General features: G+C 34.3%; 1 protein-coding gene across 7 annotated transcripts in view; it reads left to right on the forward strand.

The window, feature by feature from the left end:
- PCDH15 (protocadherin related 15) overlaps positions 1-16,821 on the forward strand; it is a 1,725,758-nt gene that overhangs the window by 1,450,373 nt on the left and 258,564 nt on the right. For all 7 annotated transcript variants that reach the window (XM_070470562.1, XM_070470566.1, XM_070470561.1 and 4 more), the window contains 2 exons: positions 3,092-3,171; positions 11,780-11,873. In XM_070470562.1, the coding sequence (XP_070326663.1) occupies positions 3,092-3,171; positions 11,780-11,873 (174 nt within the window). The remainder of the gene's footprint in view (positions 1-3,091; positions 3,172-11,779; positions 11,874-16,821) is intronic.

The following is a 16,821-nucleotide window of genomic DNA, read 5'->3' on the forward strand; positions in this document are numbered from 1 at the left end:
GGGCTTCTCCTTTGCCCCTGGGCATGGGGTATCTCTTCACAGTTCTTCCAGCACCACTCCAGTACCTACCATCTACTTCTGCTTTATTGACTATGCCAAACCCTTTGACTGTGTGGATCACAACAAACTGAGGAAAATTCTTCAAGAGATGGGAATACCAGACCACCTGGCCTGCCTCCTGAGAAATCTGTATGTAGGGCAGGAAGCAACAGTAAGAACTGGACATGGAACAACAGCCTGGTTCTAAATCGGGAAAGGAGTACGTCAAGAGTATATTGTCACTGTGCTTATTTAACTTATATGCAGAGGACATCATGAGGAATGCTGGATTAGATGAAGCACAAGATGGAATCAAGATTGCCGGGAGAAATATCAATAACCTCAGAAATGCAGATGACACCATCCTTATAGCAGAAAGCAAAGAGAAACCAAAGAGCCTCTTGATGAAAGTGAAAGAGGAGAGTAAAAATGTTGCCTTAAAGCTTAACATTCAGAAAACAAAGATTATGGCATCTGGTCCCATCACTTCATGGCAAATAGATGCAGAAACAGTGGAAACAGTGACAGACTATTTTGGGGGGCTCCAAAATCACTGCAGATAGTGACTTACAGCCTGAAATTAAAAGGTGCTTGCTTCTTGGAATAAAAGTTATGACCAACCTTGACAGCATATTAAAACCAGAGACATTGCTTTCCCAACAAAGGTCCATCTAGTCAAAGCTATAGTTTTTCCAGTAGTCATGTATGGATGTGAGAGTTGGATTCCAAAGAAAGCTGAGCACCGAAGAACTGATGCCTCTGAACTGTGGTGTTGGAGAAGACTCTTGAGAGTCCCATGGACTGCAAGGAGATCTGACCAGTTCATCCTGAAGGAAATCAGTCCTGAATATTCATTGGAAGGACTGATGCTGAAGCTGAAACTAAAATACTTTGGCCACCTGATGCGAAGAGCTGACTCATTTGAAAAGACCCTGATGCTGGGAAAGATTGAAGGTGGGAGGAGAAGGGAATGATAGAGGATGAGATGGTTGGATGGCATCACTGACTCAATGGACATGAGTTAGAGCAAACTCTGGGAGTTGGCTATGGACAGGGAGGCCTGGAGTGCTGCAGTCCATGGGGTCACAAAGAGTCAGACATGACTGAGCAACTGAACTGAACTTAACTGATAGTTCATCTATTGGGATCCAAACAGGGTACTGGAAATAGGTCTAAAATTCAGAAGACAGGATTGGTTTAGAGATATGAGAGTCTTCTGCATAGAGATAGTTTTAAAGCTCTACATTTGGATGGAGTGACAAAGTAAGTGAGGTCCAAGGACAAACCTGTGGAGCATCCAATTTAAGCATCTCTTATAGATAAGGAAAAACCAGTCAAAGAAAATAGGTAGTAGCTGATAAGATAGAATTAAAAGCAGGAGAATATGAAGTTATGAAAGTCATGCAAGGAAGTGTTCTACCAAGGTGACATTTTTAACTAATTCTACAAAGCTCTGAGCCACTATCTGAGCCACCATATGGTGGCCATCTGCAGTGTGGGAGACCCGGGGTTTGATCCCTGGGTTGGGAAGATCCCCTGGAGAAGGAAATGGCAGCCTACTCCAGTACTCTTGCCTGGAAAATCCCATGGACAATCCATGGGGCTCCATGGAGGAGCCATGGGGTCACTAAAAGTAGGACATGACTGAGTGGCTTCATTTTCTTTCTTTTTACAAAACTTCGTCCACAAAGCACTGCGTTCAGTAAATACTAGAGACATGGTTCTATCCCTGGGTCAGGAAGATTCCCCTGGAGGAGGAAATGACAACCCACTCCATTATTCTTGCCTGGAAAATCTAATGAACAGAGGAGCCTGGCAGGCTACGGTCCATGAGGTCAGAAAGAGTTCAACACAACTGAGCTACTGACACACACATACACACATATTGCCCTTGGACTCTGGGATTTGTGTGGTCCCAGAGGTTTCTGGATAGCTGATAGGGCTGTCCCATGACCAGGGCCTTGAAACCTGTGTCCAAGCCACCTGATCTACCTGCAGAAACAGTGCTCTCTGTTGGTCTAGAAATGGGGTTTCATACTCAACCTCTCATGGCTGGGATAGTTGTTGTCCAGTCTTTGAAAGAACCCCATACAACCCCACTTTCTTAGATCCTGCCAACTCCAGAGCAGTGCCTACCAGTCAGAGAGGTTGAAATCTCTGCCAACCAACTAACATAAATAAATAGTAGTTCCCCTCCTCTTGGGGTCATACTTAGGCAGATCCCTCTTATATTCCTCTTATATCATCCCGATTTCTTTATTCACCCCTCTTCCATAAGGAAATGTAATGGATCATTGAAAAGGAAATTATTGGATATTTTAGATGGCAAACTCCCAGAATCTAGTGCCACAATATAGAATGTATATCTTTATTTTGGGTAAGAGAAACTCAGAACTCAAAGGCAGAAGCTGTAGATTTTATTTTCTATAACTTAAGAAGGGGGGGGGAAGGTTAGTATTTACTGAAACAATGTGCCAGAGGTTAGTCTATGTGTTTTAACACAGATTATTTCACTTAACCCTCTCAACATCTACTAACTTTTGTATAGTTTTCACTTTACAAATGAAGATATTGAGAAATGACCACACAATTAGTAACTGGAGCCCAATTTTTAATTTCAGGCTCTCTGGCTCCAGTTTCAGAAGTCTTAACCATAAAGTTTTATAGACAATATATTTTGAGCAGAAAAAGAGGAAAAAAATGCATTAAATTATTTTGACAATGTGTAGAGAGTCTAACATATCTTTTTGAATTATTCATATAAAATTAAATAAACTCTATGAAAATCATTACTGTATTCCTCCCCTGATAAGATTATGTATACATTCAGAGAATATTATTCTTATTCACTGTTGCAGCTTTCAGATGAAAAAGAACGATAGAAATGCCTGGATCTGGTATTTACATGTAGTCATTAGCACATATTTTAATATTTATTCTATAAAATATCATGGATCATCTGTGCTATTAGTTTCAAGTTTCTAGTATCTGTATTATACTGTACTGAATATATCAATTACTTGATAATTAAATTTATGTTTTCTCTCTGAAGGCGACTGATCGAGAGGGAGACCCAATAACATATGCCATTGAGAATGGAGATCCACAGCGAGTTTTCAATCTTTCAGAAACGTAAGCTAATCATTTCTAAATATTTACTTTTTTAATTTTTAAAGTGTTAAACAATATACTGGTAGCAAGAGAACAGACTTTTAATCAAAGACTTTCAGCTGTCTGTAGTTTTTTTTTCTTTTTACTTTTTTTCCTACATATATTAGTGAGAGCTGGGGGTGAGGGGGGTTGGATAATTCTGAATCCAGATCATACCCAGGAGACTATTTATTTATTTTAAATGCTTTTACTAGGTAGAATCCACTGAAGTGGAAACATTTCATTTGCAGTTATAACCTGGGATTAATTAGATTCCTTTAAAGTTGTCAGGTATTACAAAAAGTAACTTGGCACTAAATTGTTCATTCAAAGGGAATTTTGTAAGACAAAGTATAATTCAGATGCATTTAAGGTGTCACCAAAGTCTATCCTTCAATTTTTGAGTAACAGGTATATTCTAGAAAAGCTAAGATAAAAATATTTCATGTCCATTCTAAGCCTCTTTTAGGTCTGTGTTCATGTCATTCTACTTACCTCTCTGAACATATCAGAGGTAATTTCAGCCATAACCATTGAGGAAACTGACAGCAGGCATTAAAGAAGGCATTGAAGTCGCCTTTGTTTCTCTTCTGCGATAGCAAAGTGGCCGTTCTGCTGTCACATGTGGCTGGTTGTCAAAGAGATGTTCTTGTTATCTCTCTGATGTTTTCTCTGTGGTCCTGAGTGGTTTTACTCCCTGAAAGGGATGGAAATCTAAATGTAGCTGATGAGTGTAAAGTGAAAAATTTGGCAAATTAGTCAAACTCTGCTTCAGTCTCAGGAGTATGTTGTGTACAATGATGTTATCAAGAGAACTGGAGATGGTCACTTGATCTTTTAAGAAACACCTGAAATTTTGCATTGAAAAGGATGGCACAGCCATGAATTTGTATGCCTGCAAACAGTATTTCCCAGAGTTTTAGACTTCACAGATGAATAAGCTTCCATTTAAAAAATGGAAAGACAGATATTTTGAATTTTCCCTGATAGGTACATACAAATCATAAATTAGTTATAATTTGCAATCGTCCTTAAAGAAAGAAAACTTTGTAAAAGAGACATTTTGACAGTAATTGAGACTACATGGTACTGGCATAAGAATATATCTGGATAACAAGGATAACCTTAAGAGTCCAAAAATAATCCCTAATAGTTATAGTCCGTTGATTTCCAAAAGGGCCAAGACAATCCAATTAGAAAAGAATAATATTTTCAATAAATAAAGCTGGGACAGCACACAAAGGAATGAAGTTGGACCTTGACCTCACATGATTTGTAGAAATTAACTCAAAGTGAATCATAGACCTAAATAAAAAAGGTTAAACTATGTAATGTAGAAGAAAATACAGAAGTAAATTATAGTTTAGATTAGGCAGTGCTTTTTTATATATGATACTAAAAGCAAACGTGATTAATGAGAAGACCAATAAGTTGCACTTATCAAAATTTGAAAAAAAAAAAAAAGATTCAAATGGCATGATCATGAATTTGAAAGACAGCCCCTCAGAATGAAAGAAAATATTTTAGATACGTATGTGACAAGGGACATATATGGAATATGTAAAGAACTATATCTCAAAAATAAACAGATTAATAGCCTAAATAAAAATGAACAAAAATTTAAATAGACATTTATCCAAATTTGTATATGGTCAATAAGCACATGAAATATGCTCATAATCACTAGTCACTAGGGAAACACAAATTAGAATCATGAAATACCACTTCACATCCACTCAGAATGGCTATAATGAAAAACAAAGGAATTAGCATATATGGGTGAGGATGTAGAAATATCAAAATTCTCATATATTTCTGGTGGGAATATAATATGTAGACTCTGTAAAACTATTTCTCATTTTCTCTAAAAGTTAAACATAGAGTTACCATATAACTCAGTAATTCCATTTGTGTCTATTCAAGACAAATGAAAACACATGTCCACTTAAAAAGTTGTACAAAAAATATTTATAACAGATTTATTTAAAATGGCAAAGTGTGGAAAACAACCCAAATGTTTGTCTATAGATGAAATAATTTAACAAAATGTGTATTCATGTGGTGGAATATTATTCATCAGTAAAGAAAATTAAGTACTGAAACATGCATGAACCTTGAAAATAAGATACTGAATACAAGAAACATAAAAGAACACATTTTGTATGATTCCATTTGTATTAAATGTCCAAAATAGGCAAATCTATAGAGACAAAAAGTAGACTACACATTTCCTGAGGCTGGGAGATGGCAGAGAATAGGGAGTGGATACTAAAGGATACAGTGGTGAAAATATTCTAAAATTAATTCTGGTGATACTTAAACTACTAAATTTATTGAATTTACACTTCAAATGGGTGAATTCAATGATATGTGAATTATATGTTAATAAAGGTGATAAAAATAAGAAAATAATGAAACTTTCACCACTATTCTCTGTTAAGGATTTCCATTCCTGTATTTATCTGTTTTTCTCTTGATGATGAAGGATTTTACAACTGCTGGATGTGAAATCTAATGAGCTACCAGTTTTGTCAAAGACATTCTCATTCGTGCTGCTACCCTAGCAAGTGGTTCTCTTCTACTTTCTCATTTATGATTTTGAAGCCAAACAGACAAAAACCTAACTGGAAATCAGAGGTTCTTTAAGGTGTGAAAGATACCAATGCAGCATCCTCTTTGTCTGAATTGAGCTAATCAGACAGAAATATCCTTGAATGCAAACTGCTTCCAGACAGCTAGAATAGGTCAGGTCTCTGTGATGATTGCATGGTCTCTTTCAATGATCATTCTTGATTCAGGGTCTGTACACTGAGCACATTGCCTTTTATTTTATGGTGATTTTGTTTCAGCCAACACATTTCTCTTGTTCCCACTGATATGTATAGGCTGGTCTAGACCCTTAGCAATATATTTCAACACATTTGAAATAGAAAAAAATTGATACTTTAATTCCTGCTTCCTTCGATACTTCTGGGATACTTGTGCAAATTTGCATCACCACTTCTGTGTACGTTTTAAGAATTTGAGTAATTCGGGTGCTCTCTCCAAAAATAATAGAAAACAATTGATGTTCTCTCTTATCAGATGCTTCAATTCATCTAAGTAGTGTATGTGATCTTGGTTACATTTTCCTTCTTAAAACAAAAGAAGTACATGCTTATTGTTTATATTAAACATTATATTATTTTATTCTCTAATGCCAGAGTTAGCAATAATCATCATTATGATATCATTACTTTACCTTTTCTCCATTGAAATAAAAATATACCAAAACATTTTTATAATTTTTAAAAAATGTTAGTAGTAATGAATAATCATTTAGATGCTAGTATGAATTGACTAAGTGTTGAATTGTTATATGCGCTTTATTTAGATTAGTGGATTAGTCATATGGCCAGGGAAAAAACTTCTTCTTTACAGAAAAATGCTTCTTCCTTAAAGAGAACAATCATCCATTATGCAGATCATTTAGCACCATGTATTAAATGGTTAGATCTTTATGGTTCTTTAGCATAATATATTAATAACTTTATGTCTGTTCTAATAGTTGTATATTATTCATCAAATATTTGTTCAGTAAGCATTCACTATTAACTAAACATTTAAGCCAGATGTAAAGAAACTTCCTTTGTAACTATTATGACCAATATATAAGTTATTTATTACAGGAGATTGAGGAATTCTTATTGATTATCATCATTGTAGCATAAGGCATGTCATGTAACACTTAAAGGCTAAGTGCTGAACAGAAGAACCCAGAGTTATTTCTGCCCCTTGTTAGAATTTTCTTTGAAGATTTTATATCTTCACTGGCATTTTTATTTCTTTCTTTGTGACTAATTAATTTTGACACTAAATTTAAAGCTTGATTATGTTTTTCATGTCAATTTAAACTACACTGAAGATTAATATATAAAAATATGATATGCTTTTTTTCTGTCAGCTGTACTCTCAAAATACATACTCAATCATCCTTTTCACACTACTAGTTCATGTCTCCATCATCTTCTCCCTAAACTACTACCAGTATCTAACTCTTTCTATTAGTCTGTGTTTGTTAATCACTAATTACTGCCTAACATGGAATGCCATATCAAACTAGAAACAATCACACATTTTGAAGTACACTCTAACCTCTCTATCATTTTAAGGCCTGAAAAGATGATGCCCATATCTGCATGATAAGTTTGTGAAAGTCAGACACTTGTAAGTGTAAATAATATTAATCACAACTAATAGAATGTATTGAAAAAGATTAAAGGAAGAATAGAACACAAAGCATGAAACCTGTGAGACAATCTCTTTCAATGCATAATTATGCTGCTGCAGTAGTTCCTAATAAATGATGGATTTGGAGAAAATGAACACTTAAATAGCAGGTTGGTTTGTTAGGCAGTAGATACCCTCTACTATTTTTAATCTACATTGTATAAACCACTTTTGAACACTATTTTTATGGTTTGGCAAACCAATTCATTGTCTACTATAGCCTTAGTGTTTGGTGAGGGAATTCTGTGCAACATAGTTAATATAATTGAGGCCAAATTCACATAGTATATAATTAACTATTTTAAAGTCAAAAATTCAGTGGCATTTAGTAGACTCACAATGTTCTATAACTATCAGTTCTATCTAATTCCATAACATGGTCATCATCCCAAAAGGAAGAACAAACCCATTAAGCAGTTACTCCCTACTTGCCCTTCTCCTCAGCCACCGGCAATCACCTGATTATGTTCAACTTCTGTGGGTTTATTTATTTTGGATATTTCCTATAAACAGAAGGACACAATAGGTGATGTTTTGTGTCTTACTTTTTTCACCAGGTCTAAGGATTTCAGAGTTCTTCCATGTTGAAGTGTATCTCTGTACTTAATTCCTTTTAATAACTGCATAATATTGTGTTACATGTATACATAGCAATTTGTTTATCCATCCATACATTGATGGAAATTTGGACTGCTTTTCTGTTTTGACTATTGTCGATACTGCATATATATATATATATATATATATATGTGTGTGTGTGTGTGTGTGTGTGTGTGTACTTTGCAATACTAAGCACTTTTCTTCAGTTCTTTTGCATATATACCCAGAATTGTAACTTCTGGGTCATAATATTGTATTTACTTTTTGAGGAGCTGTCAAACTGTTTTCCATAGTGACTGACCTTTTTACATTCCCACCAGCAATGTAGAAGGGTTTTGATGCCTCCATGTTTTCATCAACATGTTATTTTCCTCACCTGTTTTATTAATTATAGTCATACTAGTGAATGTGAAGTAGTATTTCATTGTAATTTTGATTTGTTATTTCCCTGATGACTAATGATGTTGAGCATGTTTTCATGTGCTTATCTGCCGTTTGTGTATCTTCTTTGGAGAAATATCTATTCAAATCCTTTGCCTATCTTTTAATTGAATTGTTTGTTTCTTTTGTTTTTGAGTTGTACCAAGTCCTTTATGTATTTGGAGAACTGACTCTTATCAGATATATGATTTGTAAATATTTTCTCCCATTTTGTAGGATTTTTTTCATTTTATTGATATTGTAGTTTCATACACAAAAAATTAACTTTGAGGAAATTCAGTATATATTTTTTCCTCTTGCTGTTCATGCTTTTGTTATCGTATTTAAGATTCCATTGTCAAACTCCAAATCATGAAGATTTATCTCTATGTTTTTGTCTCAGAGTTTTACGGTTTCAGTACTTACATATGGATTGTTGATCCATTTTGAGTTTTTCTAATATTTTTTTTAATACATTCTTTTGCATGTAGATCTCCTGTTGCCCCAGCAACTATTTGTTGAAGAGACTTTTCTTTCACCATTGAATGATCTTAGGATTCTTTTGAAAATCAGTTAGTCACAGACATATAGGTTCATTTACAGACTCTCAATTTTATTCGCCAGTATACTTAGGCATTTTTGAGTGCCCTAAATTTCCAGGAAAGTCTCTATTTAGTTTTCCCTTCCAGGCTTTTCGTTTTCCACTTTACGCTGCAAACACCATCTGTTGCCTTAGGTGACTGCAGATTGCTCCCTGACTTACACCGTTTTCCAGGAATACCCACTGCTTTTTCACCTTGAGTGAATTCTGTTTTTTAGACAAAACAAAGACAAAGCTATGTTATTCCTTCAGGCAGCCTTTGAGACCAGCTGGAATAGACAAACCCAATACTTTGTGAATAAGGGTAGTTTTGCTGCCTCAGACGCAAGGGCTAAAGTATCACGCTGGGGATGTTGATCACCATTTTTAAGACCACTCTAAGTCAGGAAGAGATGGGGCAAGGACAGGAAAAAGGGAACAATTCTTTATTATCAGCAATTTTTAAAGTCGTCTTTTTCTTTAATCTACCTCCATTTGCGCGCTGTCAACCTTTGACTGTTTTCCAGAGTCCTATCAAAGTTGCTTCATTTTTTGACATTTCTTTGGAGAGGTCACCTCTTCAAGCTGTCTGGGTCACCACTTTTACTGAATTCAGTCCTGTGCAGTAGATTTTAAATTACGTAAAATTCAATTAGCACTATTATTGATGTTTTACCAGGAGGGAGTCTCACATATTTTTAGTATGTTACTGATAGGATTTGCGCCATTCCTAAATGCAGCCTAATGTATTGTGCCCTATAGCTTCCATCCAGCAGATAGCAGAGTCCTCCTATCCAGTTATTTCCAGAATTTCATGAAAGGATGCTTGTGTGGACTCGTAAGCTAGTCTTTCAGCTATAAATACCAAAAGACAATTACCTATTCTTTCTCTGTTTTTCCATCTTGCAAGTATCCTGTCTCTCTATTACACTGTAACACAAGGCACATATTATCCTAAGCAAAGGACTATTTCCATAATAATCATGAGACCATGAAAAATAAGCTAATTAGGTATAATATGGCTCTAAATTCTTATAAAATATAAATTTCTAGTGATTTTCTAATTTAATATACAAGGAATGATATAGTCTTGAGCTTTAAACTGAGGACGAAAATGGAAAACAATAACTCAATTTTTTTCTTCCTTTCATTGTACTGTGAATAAGTTTTCAGGTTTTCTATTTCTCAAGTTAACTTGTGAATAAGTCTCAGAAGTAATAAATGTCTTACTTTTCTCTTTGAATGTCATTTTAGAATGAGATTATTCAAACCATTTACAGTGTGGGAAGTTGATCCAAACCTGATTGTTATGAACTAATCTGGGAATTGGTTTTCAGTTATTTAACAAAACAATTTAAAATGTACCAGAAACAAAGTCAATTTTTTATAGTCATACCATATGTTTAAAACTTTTCTTTTAGTCCATATCAATAACAACAATAAAACAAATAGAATAACTGCAACTCTGATCTTGATTCCTTGGCATTGAATCTCTGTACTTAACTAGCATATGTAGTGTGAATTCTTTAAATTCCTGTAGGGGCAAAAGCACTTGCATTAAATGAAAGCTTTTTATCTATCAGAAATAATGTGCTTTTATCTTGATAAATATTTAAATGTTTTGTTAAATCAATGTAACCTCTCCTCAAAGTAGATGCTTATTAGGCCTTAATTAAAATGTCATACACAATATTAGACTGGAATATCTAAGACATAAATGTAGAATTTGTTTTAAAGAACATTATAAGTGACAAACTGTTATAAAACAAATTACTTGGGAGGATAAAATCTTAAATATTTCAATGTATGTATTCTAAACAATGAAAAGATTGATTTAAAAATACTCTGAGAATTTTCCCAAAGGCTGCTCATCTCCCATTATACATAATGCTTAAGAAATGTCTAAATCTCGAGAGAATAACAAAATGGTTAAATTGTTAGTATATCAACAAAAGCTTTTGTTTTTATAAAATGTAAAATGAGAGGATGAATGCTCATAAAATTATATTATCTGAAAAAACTGTAAATATGAAGCCTAAGTGTTCTTTTGAAAGCAATTATAATGTATTCAAAATATGGTTATAATAGAAAATAAAAAAGAAATACTAAAAAATAGCCACAATATCTGTGAAATTTTTGATAATTCCACTGTGTATTTTCCAATTATCTACAATAAGCCTCAGTCATATTGAAATTTGAAAAAAAAAAAAAAAGGAAAGATAAATTTTAATCTCTAAGTTTTATCAAAGGTGAAATGTAGATGTTTGCATTTCCGTAGTGGTCACATATATGACAATGAATGGGAGTGGTAAACTATTGCTAGATTAAAGAAACCACTTCTTTACTCATAGGATTTTGGAACAGCTAAAGATTAATGGACTCTTTTACCCTGGAAATAATCACAAACAAGATAGATATCTTTCTTCCTGGGATGAATTAGGCAATATTCTGCTCCCCCCCACTTTGGAGGCTATAGAATCAACCCAGTTACCTCATTTAGTTTGGCAGTTTTTCATTATTGCTAAGAAGCTCAACAGCTTTAAAAGCCTTTTTCAATTTTCAGCATGAATCCTAGAAACAAACATCTTAAATACTCAAGCTATATTTGTGGAAGGGGGAAAAAAAAGAAACTATCAAGCGTAGTTCATAACGGTAGGAAGGCTCCCAGTGATGTAATATCTTTTTGTGCCTCATCTTTTTGTTTGTTTTCTCTGTCACTAGTACTGGAATTCTAACCTTAGGGAAAGCCCTGGACAGGGAAAGCACTGACCGCTACATTCTGATCATCACTGCTTCTGATGGCAGGCCAGATGGGGTGAGTACTCTCTTGGGGAAAGGGTTTTAAAAATAGTACTAAAGAAATTGAGAAAACCGTATAGTTCTACCCTCTGAAATGATTTGTTACAGCCATTAATTCCTGAATTAATATTTTTTTCACTTGGAAAAGCTACTTAAAATTACTCAAAGTGTTTTTCTTCTTGAATGAGCTCTTTTAATCGATGAAACTATACTCTGAACTTGTTATGGAGCTGAAACTTTTGACTTGATAGAATAATAGACACTTGGGATTAGCTTTCTTACCCAATTTATGGGGAAAGTGAAATCTAACTTAGTGTAAGAAGTATTTCATTGCGTCCATCACCAGCTTAGCCTAGCCGGTCTGGCAGTTTGACCATGTAGGAAACAAATTCCTTGGTGTCACTTTTTTGAGGTCACGGGGACAGTGAATGGAAGGTAATTTGTGTATAAATATGGTGAAGCACTTAGGAAATCAAGTTGACTGTTTCCACAGGTTATTGTGGCATAATGACTAATATTGCAGAATATTGACTAATCCTTGATGATTGAAGTGGTTTAAGAGGGACCATAATTCTAGAGAAGATAAACTTCATTTCCTTTGCATCTGAAAATCAATATTAAAAATAAATAAATTGTTTGCTTATGCAGGGATATTTTAAAATCATTTGGTTGCTTTCACTCCACCTATCCAGAACTACCACCATTCTGATTTTTAAGTAATATGATAATGCATTGTTGGCAATGATTTATTAGTCTTTTTCCCACCATTTTGGTGTTACAAAGTGGTTTTTTCTTTAGTCAAATGCTTATGGGCTTCCCTGGTGGCTCACATGGTAAAGAATCTACCTGCAATGTGGGAGACCTGGGTTTGATCCCTGGGTTGGGAAGATCCCCTGGAGAAGGGAACAGTTACCCACTCCAGTATTCTGGCCTGGAGAATTCCATGGACAGAGGAGCCTGGCAGGCTATAGCCCATGGAGTTGCAAAGAGACACAACTGAGTGACTTTTACTTTCACTTATGGGTCAACTCAACGCTGTTCTCTGGAAATAATTTCAAATTCAGTGTAAGTGTCTAGGCAATACTCACCCAACCCAAATAGCAGCATATCTCCAGTTTACTTGACATAACTTCTTTGATCAAAATAGACTGAGGGAGCATATAATACTCTCCTCACATTTATTTGTAGAGAATCGTTGTGGAAAGTTTATCATGGTCAGAACATACAAATTGATACTAGACAGTTTTATCATCTTAATTAAAAATAACAAAAATAGATAATGATAATTATTTAAATTTGGTAATTGCAGTCTGCCCATAATAAGTTATTTTTCAAACATTAGATAACAACTATATGTGAAATATAAAATATGCACAACAGTTTTAGTAAATAGTAAACCTAAGTGTAAGCACTTAGAGATTAGACAAGTGAGTAAAATTAAAGTCTAAGATTAATATTTACATATTCAATTCCCTTAATTACTATAGTGTGTCTGTGTAAGACATATGTAAAGAAGTCAGTGAGAAAAAAAAAAGAAGTCAGTGAGAGTCTTAAGAAGAAAATGATTGGAGACTTGACTTAATGATGAAAGATTGATGGGCAAATTGGCTGGGAGTTAACTGAAGGGGAAAATTCTATGGAAAGGGAGGAATTATTCAGCATAGATTAACGGGTATAGTTAAAGTGAAGTAAATATAGTAAGGAGGTTTTAGCTCAACCATTTGATATATGTAATGTTATGAATCATAAATTAATGGAAATAATACCATTAACACTAAGACCTTCTACCACTGGCTTTAAAAGGAAGATTTCCTAGACAAGAATAAAGATGGAAAAGAAACTTATTAAGCTATCTGTCATCATACCAGTCTACTAATTATGACTTTGCCCACATCAAAAACTGAAAATAAGTTCTGGCTAACATTAGTGGTTTAGTTCTTTCTAGAACTTTTTTTTTTCCATTTATTTGCTTGTTAATTTCAGTTCTCTTCTTCCCCCAATTTTTCTTTCTATAAGAATGAATACGTTTTAAAATTCTGATTCTTTTAAGCAAATTTGTTTTATTTACAGAAGTTTATATCAGTAGAGAAAAAAACATTTAAATTTTGAACAAAAGCTTCTTTAGTCAGCTTTATCATTTATATAACTTTAGAAATTGACTTATACATGTGCACATATAGTGGGTAGTTGAAGAATAAAATAATTACAAAATATAGTAGTCTTATTTTTTAGAACACTTTCCTTATGTAAGTATTTAAATGTATGTCCTTTGTAGACTTATAGTAAAATTAATATTTTAACTTTAATAATGATTGTTCTTAAGAAAGATATTTAATGAGCACGAAACCCTGGTAAATTGAATTTTCTTAAGTCAAAAGAATCAACAGCAATATATGTAAGATAAATTGCAAAGATATAATTTGCATATTGCAGAATAGAGTCAGTGATTCTAATGGGTAGTCCAGAAATGTATTTTTAATGATGATACAAGTAATCTTCAGACCACTTTCCGAGAAATACATAAGCTGGAAGTTATTCTATATGTGTTGATTACATTTCTGCCAGACACATGGCTATTTTTTATTTCATATACAGTATCTAAGATATGGATAAATAGATCTATATGGTCCATAAACTGCAGCCCGAATCAGCACAGAAATGGTAGACTTATTATTTAATTTTTTACTTCACTTAGTGATCATTTCTCATCTATATCGCTCAGTTACAGACCACAGCCTTTCAAGACTCAGTATAATCTAAAATCATACCACTCCATAGTGTTAATAATCAGAAGTTTAAAGAATAAGATGGACATCAGTACAGTAGATTGACAGGGAAATACAGATAGTTTGGCACTTTATGCAAGCAGTTAGAAAGAAGGTCAGCAAACTCTAATGTGGCAACTCTTGAATTTCAGGTCCAGGCTGTCCATTTTAATGTCTCATTCATCTCAGGCAAACTGGGAGCTACTGCTACCATAAAGACACATCTTTTTACTGGCTTTAACAGTAACACAACTTTTAAACAAGATATAATATTTGTTAAACTGATTTTTGTTTTTAAAGCAATGTAGTTCTCTTAGAGAAATTTTGGAGAATATATTAATAAATTGATAAAAGTCAAAAGGAGAAAATAACAGGATCTATATTTCACCTAATCATGTAACATCTGAATTTATACATATCCATATATATCTGCACACCAGTGTAAGTTGGTGTGCATGCATCCTTTAAATTAAATGATTTCATGGAGAGTGAACAGACTATAATTGTGCAACTTAATGAATTTTAACACAGTGAAAACACTTGTATAGTCACCCAGAGTGAGAAACTGAAATTAACACCCCAGGAGCCCAGCCTTACAGTTATACTAGCCCTACTCTATCTTCTTCACAAAAATGATCCCTATCCTGACTTCTATCACGTTGGAGAATTTGTGCCAATCTTTGAAATTTATATACTTTGAATTATGTAGTATGTATTGTGTCTGACCTCATACACTCAACCTTATGTTCATAAAATTCATTGATGTGACTACTTATAATAGTAGTTTATACATTTTTACTATGACTTGTTATTTAATTTTAGCAAAAAACACAATATATTATATAATGGTTGGTGGGTGTTTAGTTTGCTTCCTGGCTTTGGCTCTACAACACTGTTCTGCTTGTCTTCGGTATTTCTTTCTTTTTCTTTTTTTCTTATTGAAAGACATTTTTATTATTGCTGTTCCTGTTCTACCCAGGGCACTGGACGAGATGATGCTCTGTCCTTCTTCCATTGATGTCCTTGCCTGCTGGCTTTTATCCCCCAAGTCCCTTCTTCGTTCCCCTAAGCCCTTTCCTTGTCTCTGACATATCTTTAAGGAAAACTTTTATTGGAGTTTTAAATATAGAAATGTATTCAAAGCATACTGAATAACTATAAATTTTCACAAAATAAACCTATTGATGTAGCCAGTACCCAAGTAAACTATTATTAATACCCAAGAATTCCTTCCTATGCATGGTAAATTTTTAATGACTGCTGGATATAATATATGAAAATTTATAGAGAGAATAAAACTATATTGCTCAAAATAAGATGTATTATACATCTCTTAAAATAAGGATGGATCAGATAAATCCAACCAAAATTTGACTATTGGGTTTTGATTTGAGTAAGGCCTGGTCTTGTACTTATGCAGTCATATCCGACTCTTTGTGATTCCATCTCCAGGCTCCTCTGTCCATGGAATTCTCTAGGCAAGGATACTGGAATGGGTTGTCATTCACTTCTCAAAGGGATCTTCCAGACCCAGGGATCAAACCTGGGTCTCCTGCATGTAGGCGGATTCTTTACTATCTGAGACACAAGGCTGTTTACTCATAGAGGATAGAACTTCAATTATCCCAACAGGAAGGATGGGGAATTTACTAGGACCTCTCCTCCTTTGTTGATGCTCAGTCACTCAATCATGTCCAACACTTTCTGGCCCTAAAGATTGTAGCACACCAGGCTTCCCCGTTATTCACCATCTCCCAGAGCCTGCTCAAATTCATATCCATTGAGTCAGTGATGCCATCCAACCATCTTATCCTCTGTTGTCCCCTTCTCTTACTGCCATCAATTTTTTCAAACATCAGAGTGCTTTCTAATGAATTGGCTCTTTGCATCAGGTGGCCAAAGTATTCGGCTTCAGCATAAGTCCTTCCAATGAATATTCATTTGATTTCCTTTAGAATTGACTGGTTGGATCTCCTTGAAATCCAAGGGACTCTCAAGAGTATTCTCCAACACCAGAGCTCAAAAACACCAATCCTTTGACACTCAGCCTTCTTTACAGACCAAATTTCATATCCATATAAGACTACTGGAAAACATAGCTTTGACTAGACAGACCTTTGTCAGCAAAACAATGTCTCTGCTTTTTAATATGCTGTCTAGGTTTGTCACAGCTTTATTTCCAAGGAGTGAGTGTCTTTT

The sequence above is a fragment of the Odocoileus virginianus genome, chromosome 7, assembly GCF_023699985.2.
Source record: "Odocoileus virginianus isolate 20LAN1187 ecotype Illinois chromosome 7, Ovbor_1.2, whole genome shotgun sequence".
Lineage (NCBI taxonomy): Eukaryota > Metazoa > Chordata > Mammalia > Artiodactyla > Cervidae > Odocoileus > Odocoileus virginianus.